The sequence below is a fragment of the Malaclemys terrapin genome, chromosome 7 (assembly GCF_027887155.1).
Source record: "Malaclemys terrapin pileata isolate rMalTer1 chromosome 7, rMalTer1.hap1, whole genome shotgun sequence".
Taxonomy (NCBI): Eukaryota; Metazoa; Chordata; order Testudines; family Emydidae; genus Malaclemys; species Malaclemys terrapin.
The window spans coordinates 1,085,352-1,102,984 of NC_071511.1; the positions used below are offsets into that span (position 1 = coordinate 1,085,352).

The window sequence follows — 17,633 nt, forward strand, 5'->3', positions numbered from 1 at the left end:
GCCATCATGAAGAATCCCCTAGCTACCACCTGAGCTGCAACAAGAGCTGTACCAGGGGAAAGAATTGTGCCCACGCCTGGAAGGTGTCCAGTCTGAGGAAAAAAACTTACTGAAGCATCTCTGAGGGTGAGATTATCTGTATTTAGTTTGATTAGACATAGATTTGCGCATTTTATTTTATTTTGCTTGGTGACTTACTTTGTTCTGTCTGTTACTACTTGGAACCACTTAAATCCTACTGTCTGTATTTAATAAAATAACTTTTTCTTATTAACTCAGAGTATGTATTAATACCGGGGGAGCAAACAGCTGTGCATATCTATCAGTGTTCTAGAGGGCGAACAATTTATGAGTTTACCCTGTATAAGCTTTATTCAGGGTAAAACGGATTTATTTGGGTTTAGACCCCACTGGGAGTTGGGCACCTGAGTGTTAAAGACAGGAACACTTCTGTGAGCTGTTTTCAGGTAAACCTGCAGCTTTGGGGCAAGTAATTCAGACCCTGGGTCTGTGTTGGAACAGACAGGTGTGTCTGGCTCAGCAAGACAGGGTTCTGGAGACCTGAGCTGGCAGGGAAAGCAGGGGTAGAAGTAGTCTGGGCACATCAGGTGGCAGCTCCCAGGGGGTTTCTGTGATCCAACCCATCACAGCCCTCATCAGTGATTCCTCCAGATCCAGTTCCACCCCAAGGCCCGAGACCGCTATGCAGCTGGCTCCCTGTCCCCAACACCCATCCTGCCCTGCCCGCCAGCCCATCTACACTGGAGCTGCTCACGCACTTCCCACCTATCAGTCAAGGGGTAGATCTGGCACAGTGCTCATCGGCAGACCACGAGGACGCACCAGCCAACCTGCTCCACGTTACAGTCCCACAGCAGTTTGAAGGCAAGTGCCCTGACAAGCATTACACAGCGCTGAGGTTGGTGTGCTCATTCGAGGCAGGGCAAACGGCACTGGCTACGCGAAGGGGCCTTTCCCCTGGCAGATCCTGGGTTTCAACGTGCTTAGAACTTGGCCAAACTTTTACCATTGGGGCCGAAAGTCCCCATGCCAGGCTGAATTTTTTGGTTCAGCAACTGTATTAACTAGCACGAGGTTAGAAAACAGCAGGGTTTGTCCCGTTAAAAACCCTCCCAACTCCTTCAGGGAAGTTCTAGCGGGAGGTGTAATAAGAGGTTTGGACTTCACTGTCCCAATGAAGGGAATATGACAAACCAGTAATGAACCTGGAATCACAACTGCTCTAGCATGGGCACTGCAAAGCTACTGGTAGAGACGGATTCCACAGGACCCAGTCACAATCTGCGTAAAGCGAACTGCTGCTTCTCCCAGGGGCTCACCACACGCTCCCAGCTGTAGGACCAGCTCTGTGCCACACTCCCGTTGAGGAGCTCGGCTTGGACCTGGCCCGGCAGCCCCCGCCGCGGGTGCGGGCATCGTGACAGATTCCCCTGGTGGAGGTGCCCGTCAGGCTGTTCCAGGGGCTTGAGAAGCACGGCGTTTTCTGGGCTGTGACAGCGGGAGTTGGGAAGAGCACAGACAGGAACTCTTGGATTCATGTGCAAGGCGCAGCTGGACTCACCGCGGTGTGAGGAGGCTCCCAGCGCCTCTCCCGAGACAAGCGTTGCCAGCTATCAGGCAGTGTTGGCAACACGATTGCCCTACATGGGAACAAACCAGCAGCACTGTCAGCTCCCTGCACCAGTCTTCTCGAGCTGCCAAAGCTGGACGGACACCAGAGATGATTGGGGCTCTGCCCACCTGTCACAATGAGCTACGCACAGCAGGGGCAGCAGGTTTGTATAATTTTTGGTGGTGCCCAGACCGGGTCGAAGTCCCGCCCCCTCCCCACCTGCCTAAGGCTCTGGGAGGGAGTTTGGGTGTGGGGCAGGAGGGAGTGTAGGGGGCAGGCTCTGGGAGGGAGTTTGGGTGTGGGGCAGGGGCAGGAGGGAGTGTAGGGGGCAGGCTCTGGGAGGGAGGTTGGGTGCAGGGTCTGAGCTGGGGCAGGGGTGCGGGTTAGGGGTGGAGCGGTTACCTCGGGTGGCTCCCAAAAGTGACCTGCACCCCCCTCTAGCAGCAGCTCCTAGGCGGGGGGCCGGAGGGGTCTCCACGTGCTGCTGCCCGCAGGCATCGCCCCCACAGCTCCCATTGCCGCAGTTGGCAGAGTCGGTGCTCAGGGTGGGGGCAGTGCACAGAGACACAGTCCTTCCTGGCCCGCAGGGACATGCTGGCCACTTCCGGAAGTGGACTGGGCAGGCAGGAAGCCACCTTAGCCCTGCTGCGCTGCCAGTGGTGGTGGCCCCGGGTCCTTTTAAATTGCCCAGGGGCAGGGGGATGCTCCGGGGGTGGCAGCAGGAGGGGCCAGGGGAGAGACCTGGCCCCGTGCTCTCATATTGGTGGTGCATGGGCACCCAAGATCACCCAGCAGGTCAGAGACAGGACTAGAATGAAGGTCATTGCGTCCCTGCCCAGTGCCCTGTCACCACTGTCATCCCCTTATCAAAGTCTTATTAGCAACATTCCCGCTAGGGGCGCTGCTCCACCTGCACAGGGCTGGAAGCCAAGTGGCAGGAGTCTCCCCTCAGAAGCGACAGAGAGCAATACCCTGTTACTTGTAGGCGTGCTGTGGACTGGCACGCAGCCAGGTCTGAGTGAAGACAGCCCTGAGTAATTACCCCGGCTGCCCAGGGGGTGATGTTACCTGCACACTGGTATTCTAATGAAATAAGCCTGTACAATGCGAGATCCTTAGCGCAGAAAGTAAAACACAGCAGAGAATTATTGTCACGGAGTCCCCGGGCGATGCTCTGGAACGGCTCCCCAGAAAGCCAGTCAGGACTTTGGGGAGCCTCCTTTCCCTCGGAGCAGACTGTCTTCAGGGCTAGAAACTCACACGGCTTCACCTCCTGGGAGAATTCAGCATATGCCCCTCCATTCGCTTCCCACAGCGAGTCCGCCCAGGCGGGGTCCTGGGGAAGCCAGAGGGCCCTGCACCCCCACTTCGCAGTCAGACGTGACTCTCAGCCAGCCAGTAACACAGAGGTTTATTAGATGACAGGAACATGGTCTAAAACAGAGCTTGTAGGTCCAGCGAACAGGACACCTCAGCCGGGTCCATTCTGGGGCCCAGCGAGCCAGACCACCCCATCTGCCCTGACTCCCCATCCCCAGCCAGCCCCAAACTGAAAACCCCCTCCAGCCCCTCGTCTCTGGGCTTTGTCTCTTTGCCAGGCCAGGAGGTCACCTGATCTTTTTGTTCACCTTTATCTATCCCCTTGCAAGGGGGAAAAGGGCCCCGGCCATTTGTTGCTAGGAGACAGCTTGTCAGCCATTTATGCACAGTGGAGATTTAAGAAATGCACAGGGGAACCTGAGGCACCCACACAGTATTCAGAGGAAACATTAAGACCAGTCCCACTTTGTCACAATTATGACAACTATTGGTACTGCAGCACAGCTAGTGTGCCAAGCCCGCTGTACAAACATAACAGAGAGACAGTCCCTTCCACACAGAGCCAAGGGGGATACGACACCGATCACCCGCAGGAGCACTGCCCAGCCAGGCATCTTGAGAAGCACGATCAAAAACCCCAAACCCCACCAAGAGTGAGCAAGTGCTGCTGAGACGGGGCACGGCTGGAAGCAGTTTCCTCCTGCATCAGGCAGACACTCGCATTTCTGAAGGGTGTCTGGAGCTTCCGGCCTCCAGCTCAGACGCACGCACCAGTCCGGAAGAAGGGGAGGACAGCTAATAGCAAGTGCATCGGTTCCACTGGGATGTGGGTGCGACGGGGCCCGGGGCCCAGCCTAGGAATCAAACTGCAGACAGCTGCAAACTGGGAGCAGCCCACAGGACCCCACGTCCCCCCTCCAGCTGCTGGGTCCGGAGTGACTCTACTCTGCGTCACACAGCTGGCTCTCAGCACTGGCCAGGTAGCGCTCATAGTTCTCCTCACACCTTCTCACGCAGCGGAGGAAATAGCTCTCATCAGCAATGGCCTCCAGGAGATTGGTCTGCACCAGGCAGACATCATACAGCTCCGAGGTGGGAACTGGCTTGGCGCAGCTGCCTCCTCTCCCTGAAAACACCTGCAAGGGGGAAAAGAAGAAGGGACAGTGAAGCTGAGGCTTTTACCCCATCCCTGAGGAATGGCAGGTGTGAGGGGCTGGAGAGCAGCAGGATAGGAGGTGCCGGGGCTACCCTCTGCACAAGTGCACTGCCAGGAGATGAAGAGCAGACGTCCTGGAGACAGTTCAATTTGTAAGTCTGGTTCTTTCATTCCTCCTCTCTGCTTGTAAGGTGAAGTGCATGGATCTGCTCCAGAGCTGGGAGGGTGGCAGAGGCAGAAAGCTGCCACCTTCCTCCATTATGGTGTCAACAAGAGATCAGGTTTCTCCAGCCCCCTTTCCGGCCTCCCTGCCCACCACTCTGCACCAGTCTCCCATGGCAGGAACTGGCTACTCAAACCACAAAGCTGAGCCTTTCCCAAGGGAGGGAGAAGCCCAGTACACAGCCGGGGGAAAGCCGTACTTTAGAGAAGTTACGCCCAGGAAAGTGCGGCCAAGAACAGACCCTCCATTAGCTGACTAGGCTGCTGTGTGGCCCCAGCCCCAGAGTCCTGAGCAGCTCCCAGCCACTAGTGGATTCACCCTCTCAGCCCCACGAGATGGAGCGGGCTTTTCAGGAGGCAGAGAGCTGTTCCCCACACGCACAGCTGCGCTCCCCAGCTGTCTGAGGGTAGCTGCCGACTTCACTGACACTTACTCCAGGTGGCAGCGCGGGGCTGGCACAGCCAGCGGCGAGCAAGCTGGAGTCTCGCCTGACTCACGCAGCAGCCAGCAGAGCGCTGACGACAGACTTGGCACTGCTGCATGTTCCGAGTCTGCGGCTAGAGCGGCCTCTCTCTGACCACGGCCCAACCCGCCTGCTCTGGAGTCAGCCAACCTGAACTGGGGCTCGGTTCGGGGTGGAGAAGGGACAGGTTCCCTGCAGGCGAACGGGGCTCAAGCAGACATTCAGCAAATGGGTTGGGTGAACCTGGCTTCCTGGCAGCAGACAATCAGGGAGAAGCTGCCTGCAGGCAGGAGACTCCCACTCCACAAAGTGCCTTCGACATTATTTATCTGAAATCAACCTCCCCTGGCTAAGGGCTCTCCTGGGGCCAACAACAGTCGTATCACGAACAAGACAGCTAATAGTCAAGAGAGACTTTCATGTTGGTGAAAAGTCCAATTAACCTTTTGTGCCCTGCCGCCCCTCTGGCTGCTAGCCCACGCTCCCTCCCACGCCACACCAGCAAAGGAGACAGCCTCCTCTGCTGTGCTGGGAAGGAAAGGCTGCTATTCGAACACACACAGTGCCACAATAGCAAGTGACAGGCCAGGCACATTCCTGTCTCTACATGTTCTTTGCTCTCGAGCGTGCTCCAGTGTGAAAGCTGCCCTTTAAATCCAGCAACGTGAACGAGCTTCAGCCTCACTCAAAGGCAGGCTGGCTGGCAACTGGGTCCCAGCAGGGAGTAAGCATGACTCATGCCAGCGGAGGACAGACAGAGCTATGCAGCAAGTGCAGGAAAAAAGACACCTGCTGTTTTGTGCCAACAAATGAGTTCATTCTAATCCTCAGCAGATGCATCGATTGTTCCCGCCGAGTCCAGCCTCCTGGCCCCAGTTCCACCCTGCTGCACTCCTTGGGGACAGTCTAGGGCAGAGGAATCCAGCACACCACTGTCTCCAGCCAGGGGGCCTGGCAGTCCCTGGGAGGGGCCTGAAAGCCCAGTGGAAGGCAGGGCTGAGTACCTGGGGACAAATGATGGTGTCTGAATCGTTCAGTCGAATGTTGTCATCGATGCAGATGTGATGCACACTGGAGTCGTGTGGGTCAATCCAAAGGGGCTTGCCACCCCGGCAGGAGAACTGATTTCTGGCCCACCTGAAATACAGCAAGTGGGACAACAGGCGCCCCCAGGGAGCTGACTCTCTGCAGCACACAGCAGTCCCAGGCCCGGACTGCTCAAGACTGTCTTCAGGAACTCAAGTCAGTCCAAACCCAGGAGCCATCTTCCCCGGCGATGACAGGAAACGGGGCAAGGGGAAATAGTGGTCTTCTCTCTGACTCCGGGGCACGCCAACAGGGATTCTGCCTTCACTCCTCGCCAGGGTGAGTCACCAACTGGAGGGAGTTCAGAGACGAGCAAGAGGGACAGGAGGAGATGGGCTTACAAGGGAAGAAGCTAGCTCTGTCTGGCTTGGCTAAATAAAGAGCGTGTGCCACAGGCGGCCAGGACAGCAGAGCAGCCGACCCCTGGGCATGAGCCCCAGGGAGCGAGGGGAATTCCTGAGGATGGCACAAGGGAGGGACGAGACGCGGGCTGGCAGGGACGGTGGAACTGGGCAAGGAGCGGGAGAGAAGCTCAAGCCACGTCCCAGGCCCCTCTTGGGTCTCACCAATCAAAGTGGTCCTGGAAGCCGCCCAGGCCTTGCAGGGAGCTGAAATAGCTGTACAGCTTCCTCCCGTCGTCCCTGGTGGAAACGTGCTCCGGCCCCCGGCGCAGCACCACCTCGTGCCGACTGCAGCGTATCCGGCCCGCAGTCAGCTCCACCGGGAGCTGCAATGTCATTGAGAGGAGACAGGATGGAAGGTTTGCAAACCAGACACACGGCAACCAGTGACAACCGCTAGCTCCCCAAACAGCCGCCAGGGCCGAAGGCAGCATGTGCAGCACACTGCAGAGAAGGGAAGGGAGACATTTGGAAGCCTGAGGAGTTCACCCCCCAGGCAGTGGAAGCAGACGGGCTGCTGGCTGCGTCTGTCAGAATCCAGCCTCCAGCTTGGTCCTTCGCATGCAGCCGATTTCCATTTCTGTAAGTAGGTTAACTTCCCACAGCACACAGGTGTGTTTGCCCCCACATCCCTATGCACAGGCGCCACAAAACAGCCAGTTTGAGCCCGGGGTTTTTAGTCCCACTCCCTGCTCTGGGAGGGTGACTTCGTCAGCGATGCTCTAAGCAGAGGATTCCCCTGGCCATACCAGAGGGCACAGGAATCTCTTGACCTAACCCGGCCCACACGGATAGGCGACCTCCTCCCACACAGACTCCCTGGGGAGCACAAGCACATGGAAATTCACAAGCCTCAGGAGGGATTTGGACAGCGCTCACTTGCTCACATGCTCTCCAGCTAAAAGGCTCTTCTGAGAAGCTGTGTAAATTGCTGCTACCCAAAGGTCAGCATTTTAATAAGGCAGCAGTTCAAGTGGGAGTCTGGCTTATGGAGCACGGGGCTGCCTGGAAAGGCAGCTCAGAATATGTTCGAAGAAGCTACTGTGGGGAAAAAAAACCCTAAAGATCTCAGCCCTCTGCTTCCAGGAAGGCCCTCCAGGGTGCACCCACCGAGAGGTCTCGCAGGGCAGGGAACTGGGGGTGCTGCCCCTCCAAGGCACAGTGCACTGCATGGAGAATGCGGGGGAGGTCTGTGCCAAAGGTCCTGAAGACGACAGCGAAGTGCCTCCCCTCCCGGTGCAGCGTCTCCAGGAGGTGGAAGAAGGAGGGCAGGATCAAGTGGTAGTGCTTGGCACGCTCGCCTTGGACAGAGAACACTTTGTGTGGCTGGCCCTGCCACTCCAGGAGCTGCAAGTGGTGTGCGTGCAGACTTCTGAAAGGTCGCCCCACTGCCTTGTCAGTGAACGTAGCATCGCGGCCATACTGAGAATAGAAATTTACTGCACCGGGGCAGGGAGGCAGCAAAGAGGGGGAGTCGCTCAGCCACTGCCACTCACCTGAAACAGAGAGCAAGAGAAGAGTCGTGATACACTTTCACACGCACTGCTAGAGAAGGCCATGCCCTGCAGCACAGGAGAGCTACGCGGCTGAGGTCAGGGACCTTGCTGACAGCAGCCCCTCCACTCTGAAGGGAGATATGGAAAATGGATTTCCCTTCCCCTAACTATTCCGTTCTCAGCTCCTCCACCAGGAAAGGCCCAGCCCTACCCCATAGGAACCATCTCTACTAGAACAGTCACCCCCATCTGTGGCTCCTGTACGGCAGCTCTGTTCTCTCTGCTTCTGGGGGAAGAGAACAACATTGCCCAATAAGGAGGCACAGAGGCTAATCAATGTGTGACTCAAATTATAACTCACCAAGTGCCTGTCCCCTTGACTGAGTCTTCGCCAAGCCCTGCTCTTGCGGTTCCCAAGTTCCCTCTCCAACCACCACCTGATCTCTTTCAGCAGCCCCTCCTCACACCGCCTCGCTTGGCCTTTCTGTGACTTCCCGTGCACCAGCACTGGCTACTTCTCTGCTGTTTTCTGCCCTGCCCTGCCCTCCCTTTCCTTTCTTCCATTGAAATGGCTCTTGATTCTCTCCATGTTTCATTCTGCCACCTGACTCTTCTGCTCCTCTCTTCATCTCTCCTCTCTGCTGACCCTCAGCCCTCTCTCTCCTCCAACATCTGCTTCCCCCACTCCTGCCTTGTGCAGTGAAATGTCTCTGGCAGAAATCCTGTGACCTGGCTAAATTCCTCCATTACAAATGTGATCTCTTCTACCATCTTCCTGCCTAAACAGCTCTACTTGTCCAACTTTATTGAATCCCGCGCAAGCCCAGCTGCCTTTTCACCACCTTTGACTCACACCTCAAACCCACCTCCATTTCCCTCTCTACACCGACCTTGTCAACTTCTTCCCAGAGAAAACTGACAGAGATGACAGGTTTCAGAGTAACAGCCGTGTTAGTCTGTATCCGCAAAAAGAAGAACAGGAGTACTTGTGGCACCTTAGAGACTAACAAATTTATTAGAGCATAAGCTTTCGTGGACTACAGCCCACTTCTTCTGGACTACAGCCCACTTCTTCGGATGCATCCGAAGAAGTGGGCTGTAGTCCACGAAAGCTTATGCTCTAATAAATTTGTTAGTCTCTAAGGTGCCACAAGTACTCCTGTTCTTCTTTTTGACAGAGATGAGAGGACGTTCCTGCTCCCCTCAGCTAGCTTTCCCTTCCCACCACTGTCTCCTCCTTCTCCCGTCACAGATGCAAACAAGAAGCAATGGGCTTAAATTGCAGCAAGGGCGGTTTAGGTTGGACATTAGGAAAAAATTTTTAACTGTCAGGGTGGTTAAGCACTGGGATAAATTGCCTAGGGAGGTTGTGGAATCTCCATCACTGGAGATTTTTAAGAGCAGGTTAGACAAACACCTGTCAGGGATGGTCTAGATACTTAGTCCGGCCAGGAGTGCAGGGGACTGGCCTAGACAACCTCTTGAGATCCCTTCCAGTCCCATGATTTTTCATCTGCTCTCTTCCTCTAACCCCATTACTTGCCCCAACGGCCCATCCCCATCCTTAAACCCTCCTTTACTCTTTTTTTTGTTTGTGTTTTTTTTTTTTTTAATATATGGAGATATACCTATCTCCTAGAACTGGAAGGGACCTCGAAAGGTCATCGAGTCCAGCCCCCGACCTTCACTAGCAGAACCAAGTACTGATTTTGCCCCAGATCCCTAAGTGGCCCCCTCAAGGATTGAACTCAGAACCCTGGGTTTAGCAGGCCAATGCTCAAACCACTGAGCTATCCCTCCCCCCAGCCTCTCACTTGGACCCCTCATAGTACAGGCATGCTTTGGTCTCTCTCATCTTTAAAAACCTAACCCTGGACCCCCCTTTTGCCTCGCTAACTGCTACCCCATCTCCTTCTTTCCTTCCTTCCTCCTGTTTGCCAGATGCTGGGAATGGGCGATGGGATGGCTCACTTGATGATGACCTGATCTGTTCATTCCCTCTGTGGCACCTGGCATTGGCCACTGTCAGCAGACAGGATACTGGGCTAGATGGACCTTTGGTCTGACCCAGTCTGGCCCGTCTCATGTTCTTCACTCTATGCCCATTGAACATACTGTCTACAATTGCTATCGCTCCAATCCCATCCTAGACCCCCTCTAGTCCAGCTTCCGCTTCTTGCATTCCACTGAAACTGCTCATGCCAAGGTCTCTGATGTCCTCTCCCTAGCCACACTTCAGAGCCAGCGCTCCAGCCTCATCCTCCTGGTTAGCTGCTGTTGGCACCATTGACCGTGTTCCCTTGGCTTCCATGACTCTGCCCCTCCAAGTTCTCCTCCTATCTCTTTAGTGGTTACTTCAGTGCCTCCAGAGGGTCCTCATCTCCCCTCCCCTTTCTGTGCGGGCGCCATAGGGCTCTGTCCTTGGTCCCCTGCTCTTCTTCCTCTGTACCTTAGCTCTAGGTAATCTCATCTGCAAAAACAAATGCAACTACCATTTCTGTGCTGATCACAGATCTACTCCACATCCATCTCCTTCTGTCCAAATGACAACCTCCCCCTGTCTCTGACCTCTCTTCAGGGATGTCTAGCACGCAGCTCAAGATCAACATGGCTCAAATAAAGCCCTTATCTTCTCCCCCAAACTCTCCCCGCTCTCTCATTTTTCAATCACTGTGGACAAGGCCACCATTCTACCTGACACTTGGGCCCATAACCTGGGCCTCCCCTTTGACTCGGACCTCTCCCTAACGCTTCACCTCCTGCGTTTACATCTTGCTGCGGTTTTTTGCATCCTTCCCATCCACACAGCTAAAACTCTCCTCCAATCTCATCTCCATTTCTGCACCACCCTGCTCTCTAGCCCTAGCCAATGCAATCTTGTCCCGCTCGTCCATTCATAATGTTGCTGCAAACCTGTTGGTTTGACCCTGTCACTCCCCCCCCCCCCGCACTCCTCCTCTGGCTCCCCTTCCTCCAGCCCATCAAACCTAAGCTGTGTGCCTTCACTTCCAAGTCTCTTCAAGGCCTACCCCGCCCGACCGGTTGTGTTGTACAGGAGCTCAGACTAGAGGAGCACAGCGGTCCCCAGGCTATGCGCAGAGGGTGGGAAATGTGCCTGTCCTCCCCAGCGCCTTAGGAGGAGGCTGGCTCCGGCCGATCAGTCCGTGCTGCCCGCCTGCATTGCCCCGCTCCTATTTCCAAACACCCCCCCGGGCTTCCTCGCTGCCCTCCACAGCCACGCAGCCTCCTCCGCCCTCGGCCCGCCCCGGGCCCGGCACCGGGACCGCACAGCGCGAAGGGCAAAGGGGGAGCGGCCGGGCCGGGAGAAGGGGGGGAGGGGAGGGGGGGCAGAGGCGGGAGCGGCCGGGCCGGGGGGGGAGGGGAGGGGGGGGCAGAGGCGGGAGCGGCCGGGCCGGGGGGGGAGGGGAGGGGGGGCAGAGGCGGGAGCGGCCGGGCCGGGAGAAGGGGGGGAGGGGAGGGGGGGGGCAGAGGCGGGAGCGGCCGGGGGGGGAGGGGAACGGGAACGGGAACGGGAGCGGGACTGACCCGCGGGGCCCGGCGCGCCCCAGCTCGCGCCGCACAGGAAGCCGTTCAGCGCCGCGCCGGGGCCCTGCCCCGTGGCCGAGTCCAGCACCGCCAGCGTGTTGTTCAGGTCCAGGTGCAGCACCAGCTTCCGGCGGCCGGGCCGGGCCGAGCGCCCCCGGCGGGCAGGGCGCGGCGCACTCATGGGCCGGGCCGGGCCGGGCCGGGGCCTGTCCCCGCTCTCGGGACGCCGCGCGCCGTTACCAGGTTACCGCCGCCCGCTTCCGCTTCCGCGCTGGCTACCATAGAGAGCCCGGCGCCATTTCCGGCCGCCGCCTAGACTGTCCCCGCTCGTCTGCATTGGGTGCTGCCACGTGCAGCGCCCCCTGCCGGGCCCGCCCCAGACTCCTTTCACTCGCCAGATCCCTAGGGGAGGAGCCGCCCTACCCAGCGCCCCGCCCCCAGCTCCAGCCCCGCCCCCTCTCTCCAGGCACCGCCCCCTCCTCCCACAGGCTGCCTTGTCCCAGTCCTCCCTCAATCCCAGCCCTGTGCCCCCCCTCCCAGGAGCCACCACTCCCCCCATTAGCTGCACTGCCGGCGCCCATCCCTCCCAGCTCCCTCCCGCCTCTGCTCCCCGCACCCCTGCCCCAGCTGCACCCCCCATGGCTGCAATGCCCCAGCTCCCCCTCCCCACGGCTGCATTGCCCCAGCTCCCCCACTAGCTGCATTGGTCCATCTCCCCCTCCCCTCCCCCACTGGCTGCATTGCCCCATCTCCCCCTCCCCCAATGGCTGCATTGGCCCATCTCTCCCTCCCCTCCCCCATTAGCTGCATTGCCCCATCTCCCCCTCCCCTCCCCCATGGCTGCATTGGTCCATCTCCCCCTCCCCCACTGGCTGCATTGGCCCATCTCCCCCTCTCCTCCCCTCCCCCATGGCTGCATTGCCCCAGGCCCCAGCTCCCTGTAAGCCCCCATTTCCCTCCAGCCTCTTCTCCCCTCGCCCCTGCCCCCAGCTGCTGGGCTCGCTCGGCTGGGTGCCAGCAGCCCCCTGTGGGGCCCTGGCTCCGGAGAGGCCCCGGGCGCAGCCCCAGCCAGCGCCATGTGACAGAGCTGCAGAACGCAGGTGCTGCCATGAGCCGGCAGCGGAGCTCGTGCTGACCAGACCCGGGGGATTGGGAACCGGCTTGGCCCAAGCGGGCGCCTTTCCCAGCCTGCTCTCAGACATGCCCTCGTGCTGCACGGAGCCCTTCCCCGGCACTAGCTGCTCCTCGGGGTCCAGCCTCTCTCTGGAGCTCCTGTGTGGGCGCTGGGATAGGAGGCAGCAGAGCCCACATACCCATCCTTCAGGCCCAGCACCTACTCGCAGGGAGGGTGCCAGGCAAACCAAGCTGATTGAAGACAGGGTGGGATTGAAGGGGGCTCCCCCAGTTCCCTGTCGGGTATTAAGGCAGAGCACCAAGAATCTCGGGCACACACCCTGCAGGTAGGTGCTTTCCTCATGCCATGGCCTCTGCCTTGCTCAGAGCACCCATTAGCATGGAATCTCAGACTGGGCCAAACCGGCCCCTGCCCAGCCAGCATCTCTGCATCCCCTGGTTGAACTATCAGTGCCCTCAAAACCGGCAGCTCACCAGACCGTCCCCATGTGTCACCCCCGTGCATGCCGTCTCCCTGCTTCCCCGTACGTGCTGGCCCTGGCCCGTTTGTGCAGAGGACAGAGGCGAATGGGAAGCAGCGCCAATCCCAGCCAGCAGCCGAGCAGGTCGGTGGTGCTAGCTGGGCCCCAACCTGGCCAGGCCCTGCTCCAAAGAATCTCCAGGGAGCTGCGCCAGGCACAGCTGCCCCTAGCTCAGTGGGTCCCAAACTTTAACAACCTGTGAACCCCTTTCACTAAAATGTCAAGTCTCGCGAACCCCCTCCTCAAAATGAATATTTCCAGGGATTGTCTCCTTTACCTGAGTATAAAAAGCTGTGACCTTGGAAATATAAAATTTGTATTTATGACATGCTTATTACACACGATTATTAAATGTCCTGGCCTCTGTTTGCCAGAAGCTGGAATGGGCGACGGGGGATGGATAACTTGGTGATTCCCTGTTCTGTTCATTCCCTCTGGGGCACCTGGCATTGGCCACTGTTGGAAGACAGGATACTGGGTTAGATGGACCTTTGGTCTGACCCATTGTGGCCATTCTTATGTTCTTATTTATCATTACAGTATTTTTATTACATTATGAAAATGGCAACCTTCTTCCAAGATCTCACTTTCATAGCTTGTATCACTTTGAATAAGCCTGTTATAAGACAAGGCTCCTATGTTTCATCATGAAGGTATTTAAGAAGCCAACTCAAAAAGAGTTCCTCCTACACAAGCATTCAGGTCTTGAGCAGTCCAGGCAAACAACACACATTACAACAAAGCTTAAACTTGTTCTTCATAATCATTTTAATAACAATGCGAGCTGCCTATTTAATTTTAAAAACAGCAAAAAATATCCACCTCCCTTTCCATTTCTTATAAGGAGTCTTGAAGTTTAAATCTCCTCAGTGTGATAGATATGCTTCCTTTGATCTGCTTAGCTCTTCAAAGTCCAGGGGCTCCGGGCTGCTGGCCCCAGGCTACCCAGGGTCCCTAGGGACAGTTCTGTCTGCCATTAGGGAATTTTTTTCCCCGAGAACCCCCTGTAACATTTTGCAAACCGCAGTTTGGGAACCACTGCCCCTAGCTGAAGGGCTGCGTAGATCAGCGTAGATCCAGGAATGTGATACAATGGTGCAATTCAGGAGCTCCGTGCTCGGTTCCTGCGTTGTGTAGCCCTGAGACCTGAGGAGCAACCAAGACAGCTGCTCGGTGGTGTGGAGGCCATGGGGCCCCTGAGGAACAAGCCCTGAAGAAACTGGGTCTGCTGAAGAGAAACCAAAGCCTTCCCAGCAGGCCCAGGCCACCGGCGAGCTGGCATGCGAAGCAGCGAGGCAGGTCAGTGCTTTGGCCCACTCCTTGCAGCCCCCGAGTGTGCGTACGGTGGATGCCGCAGGACAGGCGTGCCCTCCGTCAGATCTGATCACCAGGCAGCTTGAAGGAAACTTGCACTCAGCAAACTGTGATCTGAAAACACTGACGCTTTTGGGTGTCAGCCACCGAACGGACTCCTGCTGCCCTCTCCTGGAGACTCCTCTCCTGCGTGGGGCCAGAGCCAGCCTGTGACCCTGGGTACACCCCCCAGCCCGCGCCAGCGAGCCTCCTACCCCCCACACGTCAGAGCCTGAGCCGCAGCCTCCAAGTGCCATCTGCACGGCTAGGTTCAGAGCGCTAGCTCCAGCCCTGCAGATCCGAGTCTCTCAGCCAGGGCTGGGAGCAGGGCCGGCTTTAGGAAGTGCGGGGCCCGATTCAAACAGTTTTGACGGGGCCCTGGCAGGGATGACTGGAAAAAAAAAAAAACGTAAAAAAAACACATGGGGCTTGTACTCACCGGACGGCACTCCTAGTCTTTGGCGGTGGGTCCTTCACTCGCTCCGGGTCTTTGGTGGCACTGAAGGACCTGCCGCCGAAGTGCTGCCGAAGACCCGGAGCGAGTGAAGGACCCGCCGCTGAAGTGTCGCCGAAGACCCGGAGCGCTGCCGGGTTAGTAAAAATTAACAAGGAGCCTCTAGCCAGGGAAGGGATTCTCGGCCACTTGCCCCCACCCCGGCGGCCCTGCCACTGGGCGCGGGGTCCTCTTAGGCGCAGGGCCCGATTCGGGGGAATTGGTGGAATTGGCCTAAAGCCGGCCCTGGCTGGGAGCCCGGAGGTGCTGCCACAAGCCGTGTAGCCAAGGGCAGGCCCCCACACAGACCCAGAGCCAGCTCTGCGCTCCCCACCCCCATCAGGTTTGAGATGGCACTGAAGCAAGGCTCATTTCACAGCCCCTCGACGCTTCGAGCTCGGTCTGTCATTTCCGCCCCACAGCCCGGTGAGGAACCGTTCTCGCTAAGCACTCTCTCTCACGCCGCCTCTCACTCAGCGTCTCTCACTAATCAGCCTGCATTGAAGGGCTCGAAGGCAGGATCACCCTCCAAAAGCCAGAGCTCTGTATGTCTCCCAGCTGCAGTACCCCTCACCTCCGAGACCGGGAAGCCAGCAGCCCCCTCTGGAAGATCTGTATAGAAACCAGCAGGTGACCCCCTCAGGAGCTGGCCCAGATGGTTCTGGACAAGAGACGCTCTGACTGTACCGGGAATAGCATGAGTGACGGTGCATAGGCTGGGCCCCAGGGACATGGCAGAAAACTGGTTAGCTGCTGTGACATGCTCCATGTATGGCCTGACCTGCCTCCCCCCGCAGCCCCTCATGGCCTAGGCCTCCCTGCCCAGCCCCTCTGCAGGCACCTGGGTACATCTCCCTGTGCTGCCTCACCCTGCTTCCCAGGGCCAGCTCCAGCTCCAGCCAGTCGCTGCCTGCAGCAGCGAGGGGAAGGGGGCTGGGGGCAGAGGGAGGCAGAGGGGGCTGGGGCAGAGGGAGGAAGGGAGGTGGGGGCCTGGGGGGGGATGGAGGCAGATGCTGCATCAGTTAACCCAAATGGTAACACCTGCAACTCCAGAAGTCCCAAATCAGCAAGGCAGACAGATTTTTTCTCTGCTTCACTGACTTGGGGGATCTGCCAATACCCTGGGTTAAATCCAGGGTGCTCGAAACCTTTGCTCTGCTGAAGCTGTCCAGCCTGTCATCCATGCTGGGCATGGGGGATGCACCGTGACAGCGCTATGTTTTCTGTAATGGACACAAAGCCTCATCATCCCATCTTTTCTGGGGACCATGATGATTGGGGCAGCCCAAGGACTATCAGACCCAGTAATTGTCCCCAATTCCGGCATGCTTGCTAGCGCCCCATCCCACGCTCCCGCACTCTGCCAGCCAGCCGGCAGGCTCTGCTGGGACACGCTGCGGCCCTTCAGCGACCTCACGGACCAATGTGTCTGTCAGACCCAGCTTGCTGGTGACTTTGCAACGCAGCCTGAATTGCTGACTGTTCTGGTGCCAGCCATTAACCCTTTGCTCGTCAGTGTGGTATCGCTGGGCCATGTGGTCATCAAATCAACGAGGGACTGTCTTCCAGTCCTCCGCAGCACAGCGCATCAGCTTCATGTGGCCTTGGGACTGGGAGAGGCCTTTAGCCGCTTTCCGTGCCCTTTGTGACACAGCCTTGCTGTGGTAGGTCATTTCCACAACCCTTTCTGCAATCCCCAAGGCCCGTCCCATGAACTCTGCACTCGGTGCTTGTTCCCAGGGCGGAGAACCCACAGTGGGGCTCCCCTCGGGAATGGGGCTCACACCAACCCTTCTGTGCCCCTTGGCTCTTCGGGAGGTGCTGCTGCACTAGCCCAATCCACCCTAAAGCACTTCACATATTCAGCCACTGGTTCCCCTTCTGCTTTCGGGCCATTCTCCCAGGAGTCGTTAACTCCTCTGGGATATTATCTGGTGTGACAAAGTTCCTCCTCTACCTTGGTGGGTCCTGCGCTTATTGGCGGATTTGTTTGCCTCAGAGATCTTCCCCTCTGGTGGAACCCACAGTCCGGGTCAACTCCTCCTGTGTCGGATCAGGAGTTGGGAGGTTTGGGGGGAACCCGGGCCCGCCCTGTACTCCGGGTTCCAGCCCAGGGCCCTGTGGACTGCAGCTGTCTCTAGTGCCTCCTGTAACAGCTACATGACAGCTACAACTCCCTGGGCTACTTCCCCATGGCCTCCTCCAAACACCTTCCTTATTCTCACCACAGGACCTTCCTCCTGATGTCTGATAACGCTTGTGCTCCTCAGTCCTCCAGCAGCACACCCTCTCCCTCTCCGTTCCTTGCACCTCTTGCTCCCAGCTCCTCACAGTCGCACCACAAACGGAAGTGAGCTCCTTTTAAAACCCAGGTGCCCTGATTAGCCTGCCTTAATTGATTCTAGCAGCTTCTTCTTAATTGGCTCCAGGTGTCCTAATTAGCCTGTCTGCCTTAACTGGTTCTAGCAGGTTCCTGATTACTCTAGTGCAGCCCCTGCTCTGGTCACTCAGGGAACAGAAAACTACTCATCCAGTGACCAGTATATTTGCCCTCTACCAGACTCCTGTACCCCACTGGTCTGGGTCTGTCACAATGCATGTACCATTTTTGTAGTTGAAGTTATGAATATTGGCTATGTACTTGTATCTCAATGTGTTTTAACTCTAAGTGGCCTCAGTGAAGCATTTGGGCAGCTTCTTGAGAAGGGACTATTCTCAGTAAGTGCCCAGTCAAGAAACACTGAACTGACAATGGACCTTGGGAGACTCCAGTCCACATGAAAAGTCTTCCTGGGACGTTCAAGGTAG

General features: G+C 57.4%; 1 protein-coding gene across 1 annotated transcript; it reads right to left on the reverse strand.

Annotated features, from left to right (window-relative positions):
- Positions 1 to 3,025: 3,025 nt before the first annotated feature.
- LOC128841188 (uncharacterized) lies at positions 3,026 to 11,543 on the reverse strand. Its single transcript, XM_054035995.1, has 5 exons — positions 11,325 to 11,543; positions 7,393 to 7,778; positions 6,448 to 6,608; positions 5,800 to 5,932; positions 3,026 to 4,089 (listed from the first exon to the last, which is right to left on the reverse strand). Exons 1-5 carry the CDS (start codon positions 11,503 to 11,505, stop codon positions 3,895 to 3,897), a joined length of 1,056 nt encoding a protein of 351 aa, XP_053891970.1. The 5' UTR covers positions 11,506 to 11,543; the 3' UTR covers positions 3,026 to 3,894.
- Between the last annotated feature and the right edge of the window lie 6,090 nt (positions 11,544 to 17,633).